This window comes from Oncorhynchus clarkii, chromosome 3 (assembly GCF_045791955.1).
Source record: "Oncorhynchus clarkii lewisi isolate Uvic-CL-2024 chromosome 3, UVic_Ocla_1.0, whole genome shotgun sequence".
NCBI classification, from domain to species: domain Eukaryota; kingdom Metazoa; phylum Chordata; class Actinopteri; order Salmoniformes; family Salmonidae; genus Oncorhynchus; species Oncorhynchus clarkii.
The window spans coordinates 11,370,072-11,393,609 of record NC_092149.1 but is presented as its reverse complement, the minus strand read 5'-3'; the positions used below and the strand labels follow the sequence as shown (position 1 = coordinate 11,393,609).

The window sequence follows — 23,538 nt, the reverse complement described above, 5'->3', positions numbered from 1 at the left end:
GAAGAACACACAGAGCACTATTTAATTATCTCCAACACACTCATACAGACACACATAAGCATGCACGATTATATAGTATACACACTCTCACAACACACACACTCTCTCAACCACACACACACACACCACACACACTCTCTCAACCACACACACACACCACACACTCTCTCAACCACACACACACACCACACACACGACTGAACTCAAGATGACTCCTTTCCCAGCATTCCTTCCCCAGTTACAGTAAATTATGACTCATCCATAACTGTGACCATAAGGATAGCAGGAGGAAAACCTGGGGCATTCTATAGTTCTCACTCACCTGTCTCTTCTTCCTCCTGTGGACGACCTTTGACCCAGGAAATGGAGGGCTGGGGAAAGGAGGCTCTGGGAGGTCAACTGGGGAAAAACAAAAACAAAGGAGGGTTAGCGTATTATTGTTTGTTAGCGTATAGGGTTATAACATTCACTATAACGTTCTCCACATCTAACAGTAACCAAGCTACGCAGTTCTATATTATGTTTACTCCGGCTTATGTTTTTCTATAGGCCTAAGGCTCTGATACTGGATATTGGTTCAGCCACAACTCATGGTAAGCAATCAGATTGTGTGGCCAGAACTAATAGTTTTGCAATATTTATTTTATTTGTCAGTTTTCCAATAGTTCGTTAATTTAATCCACCCCTCATAACTCTTACAGCAGATACCTTACCAATAGGAAGGAAGTATGCTGCTGCCTTTTGTCCTGCTGATTTATAGATCATGTGGATCTGGACATCACCCTGCAAGACATTAGAAAGAAAGGTGGAGGGTCATTATTCATTATTTTCTCTCTTTTTTTGTATATATTTTTTTAAATCATCCAACCATGTATATTCATATAAATTGAATAAAGTGCGCTGTCTGTCATCATCAACAACACAGACCAAGGCCAGTACAATGTGAATATGAACGTGCGGGTGACGTCACATTCTCTTGCCAACCACGGGGACGCGCAAGAAGCGAGTGCGCTACGGACGGGAAGCAGCTCCTTGGAACTGAATTGGAATGGCTGCGATTTCTCCCTAATAAACGCGTTAACGTTACACAAATCAAAGGTATGAAGTTCGATCTCTCTTTTTCATAGAGTCAGTTGAGCTTCTGTGAGCTCTAGCGTTTAGCTAGCTAGTCCCATCTTTTCGACAATCCAGGGCGCAACAGGTTTCTAGTTAACGTTAGCTGATGCTAACTTATTATTAGCTAGCTAGTCAGCTGGTTAATGATTGCTAACTTGTATTAACATTGTTTGAACAACTGCATGTAGGAGATCTCACGGCTAAATTACATATCCACAACTTCACAAGCATACGGGGAGAACAACTAAAGTAAGTAGGCTAATTAGCTAGCTGCGCACTGACTACACACATTCCCTACTGAATTCTTATTACGTGTCTGTCATGCTAGTCTGCTCCGTAGAACAGCCACACACTAAGTTAATGTTATATTCCAGCGCTGTAAACATAGTGAGCCAGTTACACATTGGTAAATAACGGGTTCTACTTTGAGACAATTGAGTTTACTGCATTGAGAAGCATTACGGCGCAACAACCATTGTCAACGGTAGTAAAGGGTAGTCCAGTCTATTGTCCATTGTTTTTCTGGACAGCCCCTGTTGTGGAGTAGTACTACAGTACTTGCCTAATAGGCTTAGTTTGTAAGTGTCTGAGTTCCAATGAAATGAGAGCATTGTTTTCAGTCACATGCAGCTTCTAGATCAACTGTGTTAGTGAATAGGAGCTGGGTCACCTCCCTCAGTGGCGTAAACTTGCTGTTTGATGCTGTTTAAGAGTACAGTGTAATGCTGTGGATTGTTGTCAAGCAGAAAGGTCTCCCTGCCATGCAGAATAGGAAATGCTCTGTCACATATTTATATTCAGAGCTAAACAGGCCTCTAAATCTGGATGATCAGTTCATCTGACTGAGTACTGATCTCCCTCGTTTTCCCTTTCTCTCTTTATCCAAAAGAACAGGAAGTCCTGTTGACATCACCTCCTGTCTGCGGCGGCTATGTCGTGCCGGGACATCCACGCCACCAATGCCTTCTCCTTCATCATCGCCTTCATCTCCGTGGGCGGCATCGCTGTGGCGGCGCTGATCCCACAGTGGCGAGTGACACGGCTTGTCACCTTCAACAAAAACGCCAAGAACATCAGCGTCTATGATGGCCTATGGGCCAAGTGTGTGAAACAAGATGGCTACTCTGGCTGCTACTACTACGACTCAGAGGTACGGGTCTGATGATCGCACAATCATAAGGACATACAGCATCCCATATTCCCCCCATATGGTGCGCTGCCACATAGGGCTTTAAAGTAGTGCACTATACAGGAAACAGGGTGCCATTTGAGATTTGCATAAATAATTTCTCATTTATTCCTTCTCCCCACAGTGGTATTCTAAAGTGGACCAGTTGGACCTGAGACTGCTCCAGTTCTGCCTGCCGACTGGGCTACTGTTTGGCTCCCTGGCCCTGGTGCTGTGTATGGCAGGCATGTCTAAGACCTGCTGCTGCTCTGATAAGGCTGAGACAGACATCAAGAGTACCCGCTGTCTGGTCAACAGCGCAGGCTGCCACCTAGTGGCCGGGATGTTCCTGTTCCTGGGCGGTGCTATCGCCCTGGCACCTTCCGTGTGGTTCCTCTTCCGGACCAAAGAGATGAACATCAAGTACGACCGCATCTTCTCAGACGGGTTCGCGGTCTACGTGGCCATTGGCTGTTCCGGTGGCCTCATGCTCGCCGCCCTGCTGATGTTCATGTGGTACTGCATGTGTAAGAAGCTACCCTCTCCCTTCTGGCTGCCTCTCCCCACACTCCCTAACTCCCTCTCCACCCAGCCCCTCACAGCCAATGGGTACCCCCCCTCCCCTGTCTACGGACCCCCTCAGACCTTCCCTCCACAGGGGTACGTCCCCACTGTGATGGGTGCCAAGCCCTACGCTCCCTCCCAGGGCTACCCTCAGAGCGTAGCCCCACTGGCCCAGCAGCCTCAGCAGGTCTATATGTCCCAGATGTCAGCCCCGGATGGGTATGGGTCAGAGGCGGGGCAGAACCAGGCTTACAGCTATGCCCCGTCCCAGAGTTATGCACCCTCTCAGGTGGGCTACGCCCCCAGCTACATAGGCCACCGCTACTCCACACGCTCACGCATGTCTGGCATAGAGATAGACATCCCTGTTCTAACACAAGGCCTCTGAGGGAGGGCTGCTGCAAGAGCACTGAGTCCTGGTTCCATTTAGCTGTCCTGTCTCCTGTAAAGGGTGTGTACTGTCAGTGAAGGATATGACTGTTGGTCAGTCTGCACTAGAATTACAACTGTGCGTCACTCAACCAAGCACTGCACTGTTAGACACAGTTTAGTATGCAGGCTCCACATCTGGTGAAAGGACACCAGAGATGCCCCATAATGAAGTCTGAATTCACTGTTATATTTTGATTGAAAACAATATTTTCTAATCACACCGATTTGTACATCTCTTCTTAATGTAAATCTGCTTGAAACCTCATAGCATTTCTACACTGTATATTGTTCACTAATATTTCAAAATGAACTAAACTGTAGTCTAACTGTGAGGTAACTTGATGTAGTGAGGTAAAAGGGAGTGACACTAACTGACTGTGATGTCTTTGTTGTGCCTGTTGTTTTAATGTGTGTTGTTCATATTGTTGGTCTGTGAAGAAATGTAAATATAATATGCTGTAACATGTGAGATGACATGGGAATGTCCTAATGACTCATCCTATTTACCCATCAACAGTACAGCAGTGGCTCTAAGGACATGACTTTTTATATGTACACATAAATTAGATCATTTTGTATCTAATTCACATATCATGATGCCACCGAATATCAATCAAATGTATAAAGCCCTTTTTACATTAGCAGATGTCACAAAGTGCAATATCATCATGAATGTAGTTGTTGACCTGTCTCCTTTGTTAAGGTGCCTGGGAGATATGATTGAACCAGAACACATACTGCTCCTCTGTGACTCTGTCTGCTACTCAGACCAAAGGAACGTCAAAATGAACATCTTATTTTAGCTCCGGAACACTGCCATCTGTCGCCTGTCCTTTTTGTCAAATTGTATGTCTACACTGAGCTGTGTAAGCAAACGTAGAGCTACTCTTGTTTCCACTTCATTCATCCACTACTGGGCTCCTGAGTGGCACAGCATCTCAGTGCTAGAGGTGTCACTACAGACCCTGGTTCGATTCCAGGCTGTATCTCCATGATTGGGAGTCCCATAGGGCGGCGCACAATTGGCCCAGCATTTTCCGGGGTAGGCCGTCATTGTAAATAAGAATGTGTTCTTAACTGACTTGACTAGTTAAATAAAAAGTTAAACTATCATTAATTTCACATGAAGGGGAGGGGAGGGGGGGGGGTTCACTACACTGTAACATCACATTCCATTGGATGTGCTGGTTCTAAAATGGTAGAACACTGACTGAATGCACTGGGCCTCTTATGATTCTACAATCTAGAGAAGGAATTCTGTGATTTATGTTGCGTTCTATCCCTAAACACTAGTTTTGACCAAACTTTCCTCTAACTCGTGTGTTGACTTAATCTTAAATACCCTTTGTATCAGCCGTAACGTATCTGACATGCTCTCTCTGTTGCAGTGCTGCATGTACAGTCTGTTCTTATCTCTATGGAAAATGTCTTTGTTCACCAGACCTTTTTCTCAATAAAAATTGTATCTAATTAAACTATGTGTTCCTCGCCACGGCCGACGATGACTAATACTGGTGTCACAGTACCACCAGAGATGTATTTACCATTAAGTACTTAATATGATTAACAGGGCCAGAGAAAGGCCTAACTAAAATTAGTCACCTGTTTGCAGTGATTCTGAGTGAATGTATTAGTTGGAGTCATTTAGCCGGCTGGCCTGGCGTGCTGTGATTTGAACTGGGTGAACCTGTTCAGCCAAAAGGCTGAGAGACAGAGAGGGCTGGTTGAGATGGAGCTGGGTTTATCTGGCAGGCAGATTGGATTACAAGCAGCAGGGTAATGGGCTGTTTCCGGTCCTCGGGGTTAGTGCTGTGTCAGCTGGTTATAGCTCCACTTTGGCACTTTATTGATCAGTCAAAGTCGAGATTAATGGTCTGTAAGGTCTGTTCACCAACAGTATCCTCGCCTTGATCTGCACTGATAAGTAGGGCTGGATAGGTCCCTGTAACTCGCCCAATGAGTTGCTAATTGAAAGACGGATGGAAATGAGACATTGTGTGGCCTTCGGGAAAAGAAAGTGCATTTTAAAGCATTTATTTTAAAAATCCTTTACGGACTAATAGGCTATGATTTGTACATATTTCAGGGAGCGGTGTTGGTTGCTGGTCCATCCTAATTACACAGTCAGCGACACATAGTGACACAGTACATGGAAATATATGGCCTAGAAAAACCTGACAGCACTTTTTAATTTTCTGTTTTTCTCACCAGGTCAGTTTGTTATTATTGTTTGATTCAGAGATGGTGATGACAGCATGCTGCCTCGCCTCGAGACAGACAGACAAACTGTCTGTCTGCCTGTCTGACACACACACACAGAGAGCCTTGTCTGACCCCAGGAAGTCCGCTGTCACATCTTGGAGTGACAGACGCGACAGACAGAGTGAACCGTGAGCGTTAGCAACCCGCTGAGAGGCTAGCTGTCACCGAAGGCTGAGGAGACAAAATGATTTTTGACACTGTAAGGTCCACTAAGAACTGTTCCCTGGCTACACTCTGAACCAAGACAGACATATTGTTCTGGTAACCCTGGCTACACTCTGAACCAAGACAGACATATTGTTCTGGTAACCCTGACTACACTCTGAACCAAGACAGACATATTGTTCTGGTAACCATGGCTGCACTCTGAACCAAGACATATTGTTCTGGTTACCCTGGCTACACTCTGAACCAAGACAGACATATTGTTCTGGTAACCCTGGCTACACTCTTCTGAACCAAGACAGACATATTGTTCTGGTAACCCTGGCTACACTCTTCTGAACCAAGACAGACATATTGTCCTGGTAACCCTGACTACACTCTGAACCAAGACAGACATATTGTTCTGGTAACCCTGACTACACTCTGAACCAAGACAGACATATTGTTCTGATAACCCTGGCTACACTCTGAACCAAGACAGACATATTGTTCTGGTAACCCTGGCTACACTCTGAACCAAGACATATTGTTCTGGTTACACTGGCTACACTCTGAACCAAGACATACATATTGTTCTGGTAACCCTGGCTACACTGAACCAAGACAGACATATTGTTCTGGTTACCCTGGCTACACTCTGAACCAAGACAGACATATTGTTCTTGTAACCCTGGCTACACTCTGAACCAAGACATATTGCTCTGGTTACCCTGGCTACACTCTGAACCAAGACAGACATATTGTTCTGGTAACCCTGGCTACTCTCTGAACCAAGACAGAAATATTGTTCGGGTAACCCTGGCTACACTCTGAACCAAGACAGACATATTGTTCTGGATACCCTGGCTACACTCTGAACCAAGACAGACATATTGTTCTGGTAACCCTGGCTACACTCTGAACCAAGACAGAAATATTGTTCTGGTTACCCTGGCTACACTCTGAACCAAGACAGACATATTGTTCTGGTAACCCTGGCTACACTCTGAACCAAGACAGACATATTGTTCTGGTTACCCTGGCTACACTCTGAACCAAGACAGAAATATTGTTCTGGAAACCCTGGCTACACTCTGAACCAAGACAGACATATTGTTCTGGTTACCCTGGCTACACTCTGAACCAAGACAGACATATTGTTCTGGTAACCCTGGATACACTCTGAACCAAGACAGACATATTGTTCTGGTAACCCTGGCTACACTCTTCTGAACCAAGACATACATATTGTTCTGGTAACCCTGACTACACTCCGAACCAAGACAGACATATTGTTCTGGAAACCCTGGCTACACTCTGAACCAAGACATACATATTGTTCTGGTAACCCTGGCTACACTGAACCAAGACAGACATATTGTTCTGGTAACCCTGGCTACACTCTGAACCAAGACAGACATATTGTTCTGGGCACCCTGGCTACACTCTGAACCAAGACAAACATATTGTTCTTGTAACCCTGGCTACACTCTGAACCAAGACATATTGTTCTGGTTACCCTGGCTACACTCTGAACCAAGACAGACATATTGTTCTGGTAACCCTGGCTACACTCTGAACCAAGACATAAATATTGTTCTGGTAACCCTGGCTACACTCTGAACCAAGACAGACATATTGTTCTGGTTACCCTGGCTACACTCTGAACCAAGACAGAAATATTGTTCTGGTTACCCTGGCTACACTCTGAACCAAGACAGACATATTGTTCTGGAAACCCTGGCTACACTCTGAACCAAGACAGACATATTGTTCTGGTTACCCTGGCTACACTCTGAACCAAGACATACATATTGTTCTGGTAACCCTGGATACACTCTGAACCAAGACAGAAATATTGTTCTGGTTACCCTGGCTACACTGTGAACCAAGACAGACATATTGTTCTGGTAACCCTGGCTACACTCTGAACCAAGACAGAAATATTGTTCTGGTTACTCTAGCTACACTCTGAACCAAGACAGACATATTGTTCTGGTAACCCTGGCTACACTCTGAACCAAGACAGACATATTGTTCTGGATACCCTGGCTACACTCTGAACCAAGACAGACATATTGTTCTGGTAACCCTGGCTACACTCTGAACCAAGACAGAAATATTGTTCTGGTTACCCTGGCTACACTCTGAACCAAGACAGACATATTGTTCTGGTAACCCTGGCTACACTCTGAACCAAGACAGAAATATTGTTCTGGTTACCCTGGCTACACTCTGAACCAAGACAGACATATTGTTCTGGTAACCATGGCTACACTCTGAACCAAGACAGACATATTGTTCTGGTTACCCTGGCTACACTCTGAACCAAGACAGAAATATTGTTCTGGTAACCCTGGCTACACTCTGAACCAAGACAGACATATTGTTCTGGTAACCCTGGCTACACTCTGAACCAAGACAGACATATTGTTCTGGTAACCATGGCTACACTCTGAACCAAGACAGACATATTGTTCTGGTTACCCTGGCTACACTCTGAACCAAGACAGAAATATTGTTCTGGTAACCCTGGCTACACTCTGAACCAAGACAGACATATTGTTCTGGTTACCCTGGCTACACTCTGAACCAAGACAAAAATATTGTTCTGGTAACCCTGGCTACACTCTGAACCAAGACAGACATATTGTTCTGGAAACCCTGGCTACACTCTGAACCAAGACAGAAATATTGTTCTGGAAACCCTGGCTACACTCTGAACCAAGACAGACATATTGTTCTGGTAACCCTGGCTACACTCTTCTGAACCAAGACAGACATATTGTTCTGGTAACCCTGGCTACACTCTTCAGAACCAAGACAGACATATTGTCCTGGTAACCCTGACTACACTCTGAACCAAGACAGACATATTGTCCTGGTAACCCTGACTACACTCTGAACCAAGACATAAATATTGTTCTGGTAACCCTGGCTACACTCTGAACCAAGACAGACATATTGTTCTGGTTACCCTGGCTACACTCTGAACCAAGACAGACATATTGTTCTGGTAACCCTGACTACACTCTGAACCAAGACAGACATATTGTTCTGATAACCCTGGCTACACTCTGAACCAAGACAGACATATTGTTCTGGTAACCCTGGCTACACTCTGAACCAAGACATATTGTTCTGGTTACACTGGCTACACTCTGAACCAAGACAGACATATTGTTCTTGTAACCCTGGCTACACTCTGAACCAAGACATATTGCTCTGGTTACCCTGGCTACACTCTGAACCAAGACAGACATATTGTTCTGGTAACCCTGGCTACTCTCTGAACCAAGACAGAAATATTGTTCGGGTAACCCTGGCTACACTCTGAACCAAGACAGACATATTGTTCTGGATACCCTGGCTACACTCTGAACCAAGACAGACATATTGTTCTGGTAACCCTGGCTACACTCTGAACCAAGACATACATATTGTTCTGGTAACCCTGGCTACACTGAACCAAGACAGACATATTGTTCTGGTTACCCTGGCTACACTCTGAACCAAGACAGACATATTGTTCTTGTAACCCTGGCTACACTCTGAACCAAGACATATTGCTCTGGTTACCCTGGCTACACTCTGAACCAAGACAGACATATTGTTCTGGTAACCCTGGCTACTCTCTGAACCAAGACAGAAATATTGTTCGGGTAACCCTGGCTACACTCTGAACCAAGACAGACATATTGTTCTGGATACCCTGGCTACACTCTGAACCAAGACAGACATATTGTTCTGGTAACCCTGGCTACACTCTGAACCAAGACAGAAATATTGTTCTGGTTACCCTGGCTACACTCTGAACCAAGACAGACATATTGTTCTGGTAACCCTGGCTACACTCTGAACCAAGACAGACATATTGTTCTGGTTACCCTGGCTACACTCTGAACCAAGACAGAAATATTGTTCTGGAAACCCTGGCTACACTCTGAACCAAGACAGACATATTGTTCTGGTTACCCTGGCTACACTCTGAACCAAGACAGACATATTGTTCTGGTAACCCTGGATACACTCTGAACCAAGACAGACATATTGTTCTGGTAACCCTGGCTACACTCTTCTGAACCAAGACATACATATTGTTCTGGTAACCCTGACTACACTCCGAACCAAGACAGACATATTGTTCTGGAAACCCTGGCTACACTCTGAACCAAGACATACATATTGTTCTGGTAACCCTGGCTACACTGAACCAAGACAGAAATATTGTTCTGGTAACCCTGGCTACACTCTGAACCAAGACAGACATATTGTTCTGGGCACCCTGGCTACACTCTGAACCAAGACAAACATATTGTTCTTGTAACCCTGGCTACACTCTGAACCAAGACATATTGTTCTGGTTACCCTGGCTACACTCTGAACCAAGACAGACATATTGTTCTGGTAACCCTGGCTACACTCTGAACCAAGACATAAATATTGTTCTGGTAACCCTGGCTACACTCTGAACCAAGACAGACATATTGTTCTGGTTACCCTGGCTACACTCTGAACCAAGACAGAAATATTGTTCTGGTTACCCTGGCTACACTCTGAACCAAGACAGACATATTGTTCTGGAAACCCTGGCTACACTCTGAACCAAGACAGACATATTGTTCTGGTTACCCTGGCTACACTCTGAACCAAGACATACATATTGTTCTGGTAACCCTGGATACACTCTGAACCAAGACAGAAATATTGTTCTGGTTACCCTGGCTACACTGTGAACCAAGACAGACATATTGTTCTGGTAACCCTGGCTACACTCTGAACCAAGACAGAAATATTGTTCTGGTAACCCTGGCTACACTCTGAACCAAGACAGACATATTGTTCTGGATACCCTGGCTACACTCTGAACCAAGACAGACATATTGTTCTGGTAACCCTGGCTACACTCTGAACCAAGACAGAAATATTGTTCTGGTTACCCTGGCTACACTCTGAACCAAGACAGACATATTGTTCTGGTAACCCTGGCTACACTCTGAACCAAGACAGAAATATTGTTCTGGTTACCCTGGCTACACTCTGAACCAAGACAGACATATTGTTCTGGTAACCATGGCTACACTCTGAACCAAGACAGACATATTGTTCTGGTTACCCTGGCTACACTCTGAACCAAGACAGAAATATTGTTCTGGTAACCCTGGCTACACTCTGAACCAAGACAGACATATTGTTCTGGTAACCCTGGCTACACTCTGAACCAAGACAGACATATTGTTCTGGTAACCATGGCTACACTCTGAACCAAGACAGACATATTGTTCTGGTTACCCTGGCTACACTCTGAACCAAGACAGAAATATTGTTCTGGTAACCCTGGCTACACTCTGAACCAAGACAGACATATTGTTCTGGTTACCCTGGCTACACTCTGAACCAAGACAAAAATATTGTTCTGGTAACCCTGGCTACACTCTGAACCAAGACAGACATATTGTTCTGGAAACCCTGGCTACACTCTGAACCAAGACAGAAATATTGTTCTGGAAACCCTGGCTACACTCTGAACCAAGACAGACATATTGTTCTGGTAACCCTGGCTACACTCTTCTGAACCAAGACAGACATATTGTTCTGGTAACCCTGGCTACACTCTTCAGAACCAAGACAGACATATTGTCCTGGTAACCCTGACTACACTCTGAACCAAGACAGACATATTGTCCTGGTAACCCTGACTACACTCTGAACCAAGACATAAATATTGTTCTGGTAACCCTGGCTACACTCTGAACCAAGACAGACATATTGTTCTGGTTACCCTGGCTACACTCTGAACCAAGACAGAAATATTGTTCTGGTAACCCTGGCTACACTCTGAACCAAGACAGACATATTGTTCTGGAAACCCTGGCTACACTCTGAACCAAGACAGAAATATTGTACTGGAAACCCTGGCTACACTCTGAACCAAGACAGACATATTGTTCTGGTAACCCTGACTACACTCTGAACCAAGACAGACATATTGTCCTGGTTACTCTGGCTACACTCTGAACCAAGACAGACATATTGTTCTGGTAACCCTGGCTACACTCTGAACCAAGACAGACATATTGTTCTGGTAACCCTGGCTACACTCTGAACCAAGACAGACATATTGTTCTGGTAACCCTGGCTACACTCTGAACCAAGACAGACATATTGTTCTGGTAACCCTGACTACACTCTGAACCAAGACAGACATATTGTTCTGATAACCCTGGCTACACTCTGAACCAAGACAGACATATTGTTCTGGTAACCCTGGCTACACTCTTCTGAACCAAGACAGACATATTGTTCTGGTAACCCTGGCTACACTCTTCTGAACCAAGACAGACATATTGTTCTGGTAACCCTGGCTACACTCTTCTGAACCAAGACAGACATATTGTCCTGGCAACCCTGACTACACTCTGAACCAAGACAGAAATATTGTTCTGGTAACCCTGACTACACTCTGAACCAAGACAGACATATTGTTCTGGTAACCCTGGCTACACTCTTCTGAACCAAGACAGACATATTGTTCTGATAACCCTGGCTACACTCTGAACCAAGACAGACATATTGTTCTGGTAACCCTGGCTACACTCTTCTGAACCAAGACAGACATATTGTTCTGTTAAGGACTGAAGCAGCATGAAGAGCAGAGACAAGACTATAGTTCACATTCTGGTAGCAAAGACAATGACGAGTTGAGAGTAGGTTTCTTCCAACCTGAGGGAGTTAGTTCCTGCCACTGATAACATGGTGTTTCCTTTAGGGACTGGGCCTGAATAGAACACTGTGTAATAACAGTATGAACAAACTACACCAGTACTATTTAAATGGGCTTGAACCAGCAACAATGCTCTGAAGGTCTGCCATAAAGGTCCAGACCTGTTGGGAGCACTCACACGCAGGGAGGCCTAAACCAACTCAGCCTTTGTCCATAGAGAACAGCTTCCTCCACATCAGTGCAGGCAGAAACAACCAGGCAGTGAGCTAACTCTATCATCATACACAGTCTTTGATGAGTGAGCTCTCTCCATTGTGTTACAGTCTTTGATGTGTGTCACAAAACCCCCTAAGGACAGACACCATCTCTCATCATCCCACAGACAGTCCTCACACCAACCAGTACTCTGTTTAATCTCACTCTTTCATGTTGCCAATGTGATTAGTGGTGGATCGCAAACCTAAATGCTGCAGTTCATGTCAATGTGATGGTAGATTTCTATACAGAACAGAACTGACAGATTAATTTGTATCATGTCTGTTCTTTATTATTCTGTTTCATGATACATGTGTATATACACTGCTCAAAAAAATAAAGGGAACACTTAAACAACAGTCGGTAACTCCAAGTCAATCACACTTCTGTGAAATCAAACTGTCCACTTAGGAAGCAACACTGATTGACAATAAATTTCACATGCTGTTGTGCAAATGGAATAGACAACAGGTGGAAATTATAGGCAATTAGCAAGACATCCCCAATAAAGGAGTGGTTCTGCAGGTGGTGACCACAGACCACTTCTCAGTTCCTATGCTTCCTGGCTGATGTTTTGGTCACTTTTGAATGCTGGCGGTGCTTTCACTCTAGTGGTAGCATGAGATGGAGTCTACAACCCACACAAGTGGCTCAGGTAGTGCAGCTCATCCAGGATGGCAAATCAATGCGAGCTGTGGCAAGAAGGTTTGCTGTGTCTGTCAGCGTAGTGTCCAGAGCATGGAGGCGCTACCAGGAGACAGGCGAGTACATCAGGAGACGTGGAGGAGGCCGTAGGAGGGCAACAACCCAGCACCAGGACCGCTACCTCCGCCTTTGTGCAAGGAGGAGCAGGAGGAGCACTGCCAGAGCCCTGCAAAATGACCTCCAGCAGGCCACAAATGTGCATGTGTCTGCTCAAACGGTCAGAAACAGACTCCATGAGGGTGGTATGAGAGCCCGACGTCCACAGGTGGGGGTTGTGCTTACAGCCCAACACTGTGCAGGACGTTTTGCATTTTCCAGAGAACACCAAGATTGGCAAATTCGCCACTGGCGCCCTGTGCTCTTCACAGATGAAAGCAGGTTCACACTGAGCACATGTGACAGACGTAACAGAGTCTGGAGACGCCGTGGAGAACGTTCTGCTGCCTGCAACATCCTCCAGCATGACCAGTTTGGCGGTGGGTCAGTCATGGTGTGGGGTGGCATTTCTTAGGGGGGCCGCACAGCCCTCCATGTGCTCGCCAGAGGTAGCCTGACTGCCATTAGGTACCGAGATGAGATCCTCAGACCCCTTGTGAGACCATATGCTGGTGCGGTTGGCCCTGGGTTCCTCCTAATGCAAGACAATGCTAGACCTCATGTGCTGGAGTGTGTCAGCAGTTCCTGCAAGAGGAAGGCATTGATGCTATGGACTGGCCCGCCCGTTCCCCAGACCTGAATCCAATTGAGCACATCTGGGACATTATGTCTCGCTCCATCCACCAACGCCACGTTGCACCACAGACTGTCCAGGAGTTGGTGGATGCTTTAGTCCAGGTCTGGGAGGAGATCCCTCAGGAGACCATCCGCCACCTCATCAGGAGCATGCCCAGGCGTTGTAGGGAGGTCATACAGGCACGTGGAGGCCACACACACTACTGAGCCTCATTTTGACTTGTTTTAAGGACATTACATCAAAATTGGATCAGCCTGTAGTGTGGTTTTCCACTTTAATTTTGAGTGTGACTCCAAATCCAGACCTCCATGGGTTGATAAATTTGATTTCCATTGATAGTTTTGTGTGATTTTGTTGTCAGCACATTCAACTATGTAAAGAAAAAAGTATTTAATAATAATATTTCATTCATTCAGATCTAGGATGTGTTATTTTAGTGTTCCCTTTATTTTTGAGCAGTGTATTAATATGCAGTTTCATTTCAGAAAATGTGAGCTATGTAGAATAATGTTTTGTACACATGAATATGCTGGTTAATGTTTGGACTTTGTTTAAGAAACAGTCATCTCAAATGAATCCCGTATAATGTTCTCTTGTCCAATTGTCTTTGTTTCCCGATGAATCCCTTTTTGGTAAGGTAGGATAGCAGTTTGGGGGGACAACTGCCTACAAACACACACATACACACACATACACAGGCAGCCACGGGGTGTGTGTCGTGAGTAGGATTAAGGTCTCACACAGATGGGCTCAGATGTCCTTGGACAAAAGAACAGGGCGTGGCCTGGGTTGATGGGGGAGACCGTATCTCGGATGAATTAATATAGAGTGGGGGGTGGGGGGGGGCAGCACCCCTTTCATTCAGGCTTAAAAGTTCCAAGGATTTGCCCTGTGTTTGTGTGTGTGTGTGTGTGTGTGTTTGTGTTGCATCAGAGTGCATGAAGGGGGTTGGATAAAGGCCACAAAGGATCCCCCTAGTCCTCAACCCCCCTCACCACCACTACCCTCCAAGCCTGCACATTCATAGGCTATCAGCTCCCCCCCCCCCCCAGGGGAGAAAAATGAGAAAAAACCAGCCCTGGCCCCAGCACAGCCTGAGGGACTGGGTAGTCTGGGAAGTCCTGGGTACAGAGAGGGAATCCACTGAGTATCCAGGAAGGGCTGTTTTTGGAATGTTACATTCTGTGATGCTGATCACCACAACCTTTATATGTGCTCTGAGTACTAACAGCCCACAGATGTACACAATCCAGACAGACACCCTTACAGTGCACCCATGAAGTATCACAAGGGAGAAACAACCATGTCTATACATTCTGTTAATCATATTTCTATGCAAAGGAGAGGAGTGCCCAAATATGGAAGCTTTAATTCACATTCCCTATAATAACATCCATATTTTATTGAGACAGGCAGTGCAGGGTGGTGCAGGTGGGGGCAGGGCAGGGGGTGGCACAACCCAGACATATGGTGTTCTGTACAAAGACAACTCAGCATAAACTCCCTCCTACACACACACAAACAAACACACACACACACAAACACACAGATTTTGCTACAGCAGCAGCATCTTGCAGAGAACCGATCCCAGAATCCCAGTCCCAACATCCTGCCCACATAGAGCCATGTTAGTCAGCCTCTTGGCTCCCTTCCTGCTGCCTGGTTCCTCTTGGCTCCCTTCCTGCTGCCTGGCTCCATGGTTCTGGTTCCGCTTGGCTCCCTTCCTTCTGCCTGGCTCCCTGGATCTGGTCCCTCTTGGCTCCCTTCCTACTGGCTGGCTCCCTGGTTCTGGCTCCTCTTGGCTGCCTTCCTACTGGCTGGCTCCCTGCTTCTGGTTACTTTTGGCTCCCTGGTTCTGGCTCCTCTAGACTGCCTTCTTACTGCCTGGCTCCCTGGTTCTGGTCCCTCTTGGCTCCCTTCCTACTGGCTGGCTCCCTGGTTCTGGCTCCTCTTGGCTGCCTTCTTACTGGCTGGCTCCCTGCTTCTGGTTACTTTTGACTCCCTGGTTCTGGCTCCTCTAGACTGCCTTCTTACTGGCTGGCTCCCTGCTTCTGGTAAGTCTTGGCTCCCTTCCTGCTGCCTGGCTCCCTAGTTCTGGCTCCTCTTGGCTGCCTTCCTACTGCCTGGCTCCCTGGTTCTGGTCCCCCTTAGCTGCCTTCCTGCTGCCTGGTTCCTCTTGGCTGCCTTCCTATGGCCTGGCTCCCTGGTTCCTCTTGGTTGTCTTCCTGCTGCCTGGCTTAGTGGTTCTGTTTCCTCTTTGCTGCCTCCCTACTGCCTGGCTCGCTGGTTCTGGTTCCTCTTGGCTGCCTTCCTATTGCCTGGCTCCCTGGTTCTGGTTCCTATTGGCTGCCTTCCTACTGCCTGGCTCCCTGGTTCTGGTCCCCCTTAGCTGCCTTCCTGCTGCCTGGTTCCTCTTGGCTGCCTTCCTATGGCCTGGCTCCCTGGTTCTGGTTCCTCTTGGTTGTCTTCCTGCTGCCTGGCTTAGTGGTTCTGTTTCCTCTTGGCTGCCTCCCTACTGCCTGGCTCGCTGGTTCTGGTTCCTCTTGGCTGCCTTCCTATTGCCTGGCTCCCTGGTTCTGGTTCCTATTGGCTGCCTTCCTACTGCCTGGCTCCCTGGTTCTGGTTCCCCTTGGCTGCCTTCCTACTGCCTGGCTCCCTGGTTCTGGTTCCTCTTGGCTGCCTTCCTGCTGCCTGGCTTGGTGGTTCTGTCCAGGCTGAAGGAGGGCAGATGGATTAGCCATATGGCAGACAGGAGTTATGCCGCCACACACACACACACACCTCCATGCTGCCATGCCGTAAAAGTCACATCCAACCGGATCATATCACCGGATCAGCCAGGCGTCAGCTTGGAAGCTGTTTGTTCGCTTGCTATTTGTGTGAACACGTCTAGGTTTTAGATGTGTCTGGGTCTACCATTATTTTGTGAAGAGCTCTGTAAACTAGATTGACTGACAGTTGTGTAAATACTTTATTCTAAAACAGACTGGCTGACAGACAGGCACACAGAGAGAGCTGTGGGGTATGTTTACCTAACACTACTGCCTGAGAGCATCTGAGAATACACACACACACACACACACACACACACACACACACACACACACACACACACACGCACACACACACACACACACACACACACACACATGGGTGAGTATGTGTGAGTATCAAACTTGGCATGCAGGACAGGGAGGCCACTACTTGATCTTTCCAGCAGGCATCTGTGTGTCTGTGTGACAAGCCTCTTAGAATGAACTGCACACCAAGCAGGCTGTCAGAGAGAGAGAGAGTAGCCCCAAGAAGGCAGGCGTATCAGCAGCTCTAAGCCCAGAAACTGACGGCAACACTGGGCTTGACAGCAGCACAGCATGGCCTTTTCCTGGAGCCAGGATGCTAATGACTAACAACTTATAGATGCCACACTGTGTGTGTGTGTGTCGAGCAGAGAGCTCCAAGAGATCTTGGAGTGCAATTTTCCCTCGTTCTCCCACTCACTCCCTTGCTTCAATAATCCTGTTTCTCCAGGAAGACTACAGAGGAATGACAGAGGGAGAAAAGGAGAGGAAGATAGGGAGGGAAGGATGAAGGAGGCTGCTAAAACAGATGCCACAAAGCCACAGGCTCCCAGTGTTGTTCATTTCTGTTTCTCTCTCACCCCCTCATTCTCCCTCACTCCCACTGTCTCTGTCTATTCCTCTCCCTCACTCCCACTGTCTCTGTCTATTCCTCTCCCTCACTCCCACTGTCTCTGTCCATTCCTCTCTCCCTCTCCCTCACTCCCACTGTCTCTGTCTATTCCTCACCCTCACTCCCACTGTCTCTGTCCATTCCTCTCTCCCTCACTCCCACTGTCTCATGTCCATTCCTCTCTCCCTCACTCCCACTGTCTTTATCCATTCCTCTCTCCCTTTTTCTCTATTCTTCCCTCCTTCTCCCTGACTCATTTCACGTCCTTCTTCTCATTTTACACTCTCCTCTCTCTCCCCTCTCCTCTCTCGCTCTCTCTCTCTCTCTCCCCCCTCTCCTCTCTCTCTCTCCTCTCTCTCCTCTCTCTCCCCTCCCCTCTCTCTCTCTCTCTCTCTCTCTCTCCTCTCTCTCTCTCCCCTCTCCTCTCTCCTCTCTCTCCCCTCTCCTCTCCCCTCTCCCCTCTCCTCTCTCCTCTCTCCTCTCTTCTCTCCACCATAAGGTGGTAAACCTGTCAGATGGATATGCATTTTAAGAAGGCGGCTCTATATGACTGAAAAACATACACACACAAACCCGCACGGGCACTTGTGCTCGCTCACACACACACAAATACAGACTCACGCACACCCACACTCATACAGTGGGGCAAAAAAAGTATTTAGTCAGCCACCAATTGTGCAAGTTCTCCCACTTAAAAAGATGAGAGAGGCCTGTAATTTCCATCATAGGTACACTTCAACTATGACAGACAAAATGAGAAAAAACATCCAGAAAATCACATTGTAGGATTTTTTATGAATTTATTTGCAAATTATGGTGGAAAATAAGTATTTTGTCAATAACAAAAGTTTATCTCAATACTTTGTTATATACCCTTTGTTGGCAATGACAGAGGTCAAACGTTTTCTGTAAGTCTTCACAAGGTTTTCACACACTGTTGCTGGTATTTTGGCAGATTCCTCCATGCAGATCTCTTCTAGAGCAGTGATGTTTTGGGGCTGTTGCTGGGCAACACAGACTTTCAACTGGCTAGGCCACTCCAGGACCTTGAAATGCTTCTTACGAAGCCACTCCTTCGTTGCCCGGGCGGTGTGTTTGGGATCATTGTCATGCTGAAAGACCCAGTCACGTTTCATCTTCAATGCACTCAAAATCTCACGATACATGGCCCCATTCATTCTTTCCTTTACATGGATCAGTCGTCCTGGTCCCTTTGCAGAAAAACAGCCCCAAAGCATGATGTTTCCACCCCCATGCTTCACAGTAGGTATGGTGTTCTTTGGATGCAATTCATCATTCTTTGTCCTCCAAACATGACGAGTTGAGTTGTTACCAAAAAGTTCTATTTTGGTTTCATCTGACCATATGACATTCTCCCAATCTTCTTCTGGATCATCCAAATGCTCTCTAGCAAACTTCAGACGGGCCTGGACATGTACTGGCTTAAGCAGGGGGACACGTCTGGCACTGCAGGATTTGAGTCCCTGGTGGCGTAGTGTGTTACTGATGGTAGGCTTTGTTACTTTGGTCCCAGCTCTCTGCAGGTCATTCACTAGGTCCCCCCGTGTGGTTCTGGGATTTTTGCTCACCGTTCTTGTGATCATTTTGACCCCACGGGGTGAGATCTTGCGTGGAGCCCCAGATCGAGGGAGATTATCAGTGGTCTTGTATGTCTTCCATTTCCTAATAATTGTTCCCACAGTTGATTTCTTCAAACCAAGCTGCTTACCTATTGCAGATTCAGTCTTCCCAGCCTGGTGCAGGTCTACAATTTTGTTTCTGGTGTCCTTTGACAGCTCTTTGGTCTTGGCCATAGTGGAGTTTGGAGTGTGACTGTTTGAGGTTGTGGACAGGTGTCTTTTATACTGATAACAAGTTCAAACAGGTGCCATTAATACAGGTAACGAGTGGAGGACAGAGGAGCCTCTTAAAGAAGAAGTTACAGGTCTGTGAGAGCCAGAAATCTTGCTTGTTTGTAGGTGACCAAATACTTATTTTCCACCATAATTTGCAAATAAATTCATAAAAAATCTTACAATGTGATTTTCTGGATTTTTTTTCAAAATTTGTCTGTCATAGTTGAAGTGTACCTATTTTTAAGTGGGAGAACTTGCACAATTGGTGGCTGACTAAATACTTTTTTGCCCCACTGTACATACAGAAACACACAAATACAGACACACGCACACACACACACACACACACACACACACACATACGACACACACGCACACACATACAGACACACCATTATTTATTTATATATTTCTGCCAAGATGCATTTTTAAATTGATAGTTGTTGGCTCAATGACTGGATGTCTATGGGAACAGCTAGCATGTCATTGCGCTAACGCTAGTAGTAATTCATCCCCCCTACCCTTGCCGCCACGGCTGAAAAGAATCCTAGGAGAAACACTGCACACAAACTAATATACCTTCTTCCCTTCCTGATTACCTCCACCCTAAACACAGACACAGAAGATAAAGTGTCTCTCACATCAACACATCAGAATCAGAGCTTGGTCTTTTCTCTCAGGGCGACAGATGTTGCTTTAAACCATCAGCTCTCTCTCATAAATACAAACATATACTGTATTATAAACTGGGTGGTTAGAGTCCTGAATGCTGATTGGCTCACAGCCGTGGTATATCAGACCGTATTGCACGGGTATGACAAAACATGTATTTTCCCTGCCATAATTACATTGATAACCAGTTTATAATAGCAATAAGGCACCTCGGGGGTTTGTGGTATATGGTAAATATAACACGGCTAAGGGCTGTATCCAGGCTGTACTCCGCGATGCATCGTGCCTAAGAACATCACTCGTGGTATATTGGCCATATATCACACCCCTTTGTGCCTTATTGCTTAATAATATCACTCTCTATTCCTCATGAACTAACTGGCTGGTCAGCTCTGCTCTGTCCTAGTGGATAATCTCTCTACTCTGAAGTCAATGTTAATTATGGGATGTGTAACGTAAGGGTAGTCTGCTTTGTGATCTGCATTCACGGTCTGGTCTGCAAGAGCTTCTAGTCCCATTCAGTCCAGACGACTACTATTACACAGTGTGTGTGAGTGTGTACATGAGTGCGTGCGCATGTGTGAATGGATGGCCAAGGCCAGGCTTAGCCGAGGTACTCACGCTGATGTGGTCCTTTCCTCCAGGCTCGATCATGTAGGTGTGATTCCCATCAAAGAACATCCCACTGACAGAGAGAGAGAAAAAGAGAGATCAATATGACCGCCAGCCATTGCAGATGTAAACAAGATGGATGCCAGCACTCTCTCTCTTCTCTACAGTAACTGATGAGGACGGTGTGTGTCTGTAACGGCACTAAGAGGGATAGGTGTCTATGGATGGTTTATACTGGTACATGTCTATGTATGGTTTATACTGGTACATGTTTATACTGGTACATGTCTATGGATGGTTTATACCGGTACATGTCTATGGATGGTTTATACTGGTACATGTCTATGGATGGTTTATACTGGTACATGTCTATGGATGGTTTATACTGGTACATGTCTATGGATGGTTTATACTGGTACATGTCTATGGATGGTTTATACTGGTACATGTCTATGGATGGTTTATACTGGTACATGTCTATGGATGGTTTATACTGGTACATGTCTATGGATGGTTTATACGGGTACATGTCTATGGGTGGTTTATACTGGTGCATGTCTATGGGAGGTTTATACTGGTACATGTTTATACTGGTACATGTCAGGACATAAAAACACTGCAGGTCTGTTGTAAATGAGCCTCCTCTCCATAACTAACACTACTAACACTAGTAACCAACACTACTTACACTTGTAAATAACACTACTAAGCAACACTAATAACTAACATTACAAACACTACTAACCAACACTACTAACCAACACTACTAACACTGCCAACCAACACTACTAACACGACTAACCAACACTTCTAACCAACACTACAAACCAACACTACCACTAGTAACTAACACTAGTAACACTACTAGCCAACACTACTAACCAACACTACTAACCAACACTACTAACACTAGTAACCAACACTTCTAACCAACACTACTAACACTAGTAACCAACACTTCTAACCAACACTACTAACCTACACTACTAACACTAGTAACCAACACTTCTAACCAACACTACTAACCAACACTACTAACACTAGTAACCAACACTTCTAACCAACACTACTAACCAACACTACTAACACTAGTAACCAACACTTCTAACCAACACTACTAACCAACACTACTAACCAACACTACTAACACTAGTAACCAACAGTACTAACCAACAGTACTAACCAACACTACTAACCAACACTACTAACACTAGTAGCCAACACTTCTAACCAGCACTACTAACCAACACTACGAACACTAGTAACCAACACTTCTAACTAACACTACACAATTAGGATCACCACTTTATTTTAAGAATGTGAAATGTCAGAATAATAGTAGAGAGATTTTTGCTTTTATTTCTTTCATCACATTCCTAGTGGGTCAGACGTTTACATACACTCAATTAGTATTTGGTAGCATTGCCTTTAAATGATTGAACTTGGGTCAAACGTGTCGGGTAGCCTTCCACAAGCTTCCCACAATAAGTTGGGTGAATTTTAAACCATTCCTCCTGACAGAGCTGGTGTAACTGAGTCAGGTTTGTAGGCCTCCTTGCTCGCACGCACTTTTTCAGTTCTGCCCACAAATGTTCTATAGGATTGAGGTCAGGGCTTTGTGATGGCCGCTCCAATACCTTGCCTTTGTTGTCCTTAAGCCATTTTGCCACAACTTTGGAAAAATGCTTGGGGTCAATGTCCATTTGGAAGACCCATTTGCGACCAAGCTTTAACTTCCTGACTGATGTCTTGAGATGTTGCTTCAATATATTCACATAATTTCCCTCCTCATGATGACATCTATTTTGTGAAGCGCATCAGTCCCTCCTGCAGCAAAGCACCCCCACAACATAATGCTGCCACCCCGTGCTTCACGGTTGGGATGGTGTTCTTCGGCTTGCAAGCCTCCCCCTTTTTCCTCCAAACATAACGATGGTCATGATGGCCAAACAGTTATATTTTTGTTTCATCAGACCAGAGGACATTTCTCCAAAAAGTACGATCTTTGTCCCTATGTGCAGTTGCAAACCGTAGTCTGGCTTTTTTATGGCAGTTTTGGAGCAGTGGCTTCTTCCTTGCTGAGCGGCCTTTCAGGTTATGTCGATATAGGACTCGTTTTACTGTGCATATAGATACTTGTGTACCTGTTTCCTTCAGCATCTTCACAAGGTCCTTTGCTGTTGTTGTGGGATTGATTTGCACTTTTCGCACCAAAGTACGTTCATCTCTAGGAGACAGAATGCGTCTCCTTCCTGAGCGGTATGACGGCTGTGTGGTCCCATGGTGTTTATACTTGAGTACTATTTTTTGTACAGATGAACGTGGTACCTTCAGGCGTTTGGAAATTGCTCCCAAGGATGAACCAGACTTGTGGAGGTCTACAATTATTTTTCTGAGGTCTTGGCTGATTTCTTTTGATTTTCCCATAATGTCAAGCAAATAGACAATGAGTTTGAAGGTAGGCCTTGAAATACATCCACAGGTACACCTCCAATTGACTCAAATTATGTCAATTAGCCTATCAGAAGCTTCTAAAGCCATGACATCATTTTCTGGAATTTTCCAAGCTGTTTAAAGGCACAGTCAACTTAGTGTATGTAAACTT

The 23,538-nt window shown here is 45.7% G+C and overlaps 2 protein-coding genes across 6 annotated transcripts in view; one reads left to right on the top strand and one right to left on the bottom strand.

Moving 5' to 3' along the window:
* Positions 1-23,538, bottom strand: part of LOC139387916 (disintegrin and metalloproteinase domain-containing protein 22-like) — a 91,737-nt gene that overhangs the window by 24,051 nt on the left and 44,148 nt on the right. For all 4 annotated transcript variants that reach the window (XM_071134293.1, XM_071134303.1, XM_071134284.1 and 1 more), the window contains exons 6-8: positions 20,943-21,006; positions 714-783; positions 323-399 (exon numbers count right to left, since the gene is read on the bottom strand). In XM_071134293.1, the coding sequence (XP_070990394.1) occupies positions 323-399; positions 714-783; positions 20,943-21,006 (211 nt within the window). The remainder of the gene's footprint in view (positions 1-322; positions 400-713; positions 784-20,942; positions 21,007-23,538) is intronic.
* LOC139387931 (claudin-12-like) lies at positions 979-4,758 on the top strand. 2 transcript variants are annotated; one of them, XM_071134326.1, is made up of 3 exons: positions 979-1,098; positions 2,006-2,266; positions 2,430-4,758. In XM_071134326.1, the coding sequence occupies exons 2-3, from the start codon at positions 2,048-2,050 to the stop codon at positions 3,234-3,236; spliced, it is 1,026 nt and encodes a 341-aa protein (XP_070990427.1). In that variant the 5' UTR covers positions 979-1,098; positions 2,006-2,047; the 3' UTR covers positions 3,237-4,758. The 2 variants fall into 2 exon arrangements, with proteins under 2 accessions (XP_070990427.1, XP_070990434.1); XM_071134333.1 differs by having other exon boundaries at positions 982-1,098; positions 2,011-2,266; positions 2,430-4,755.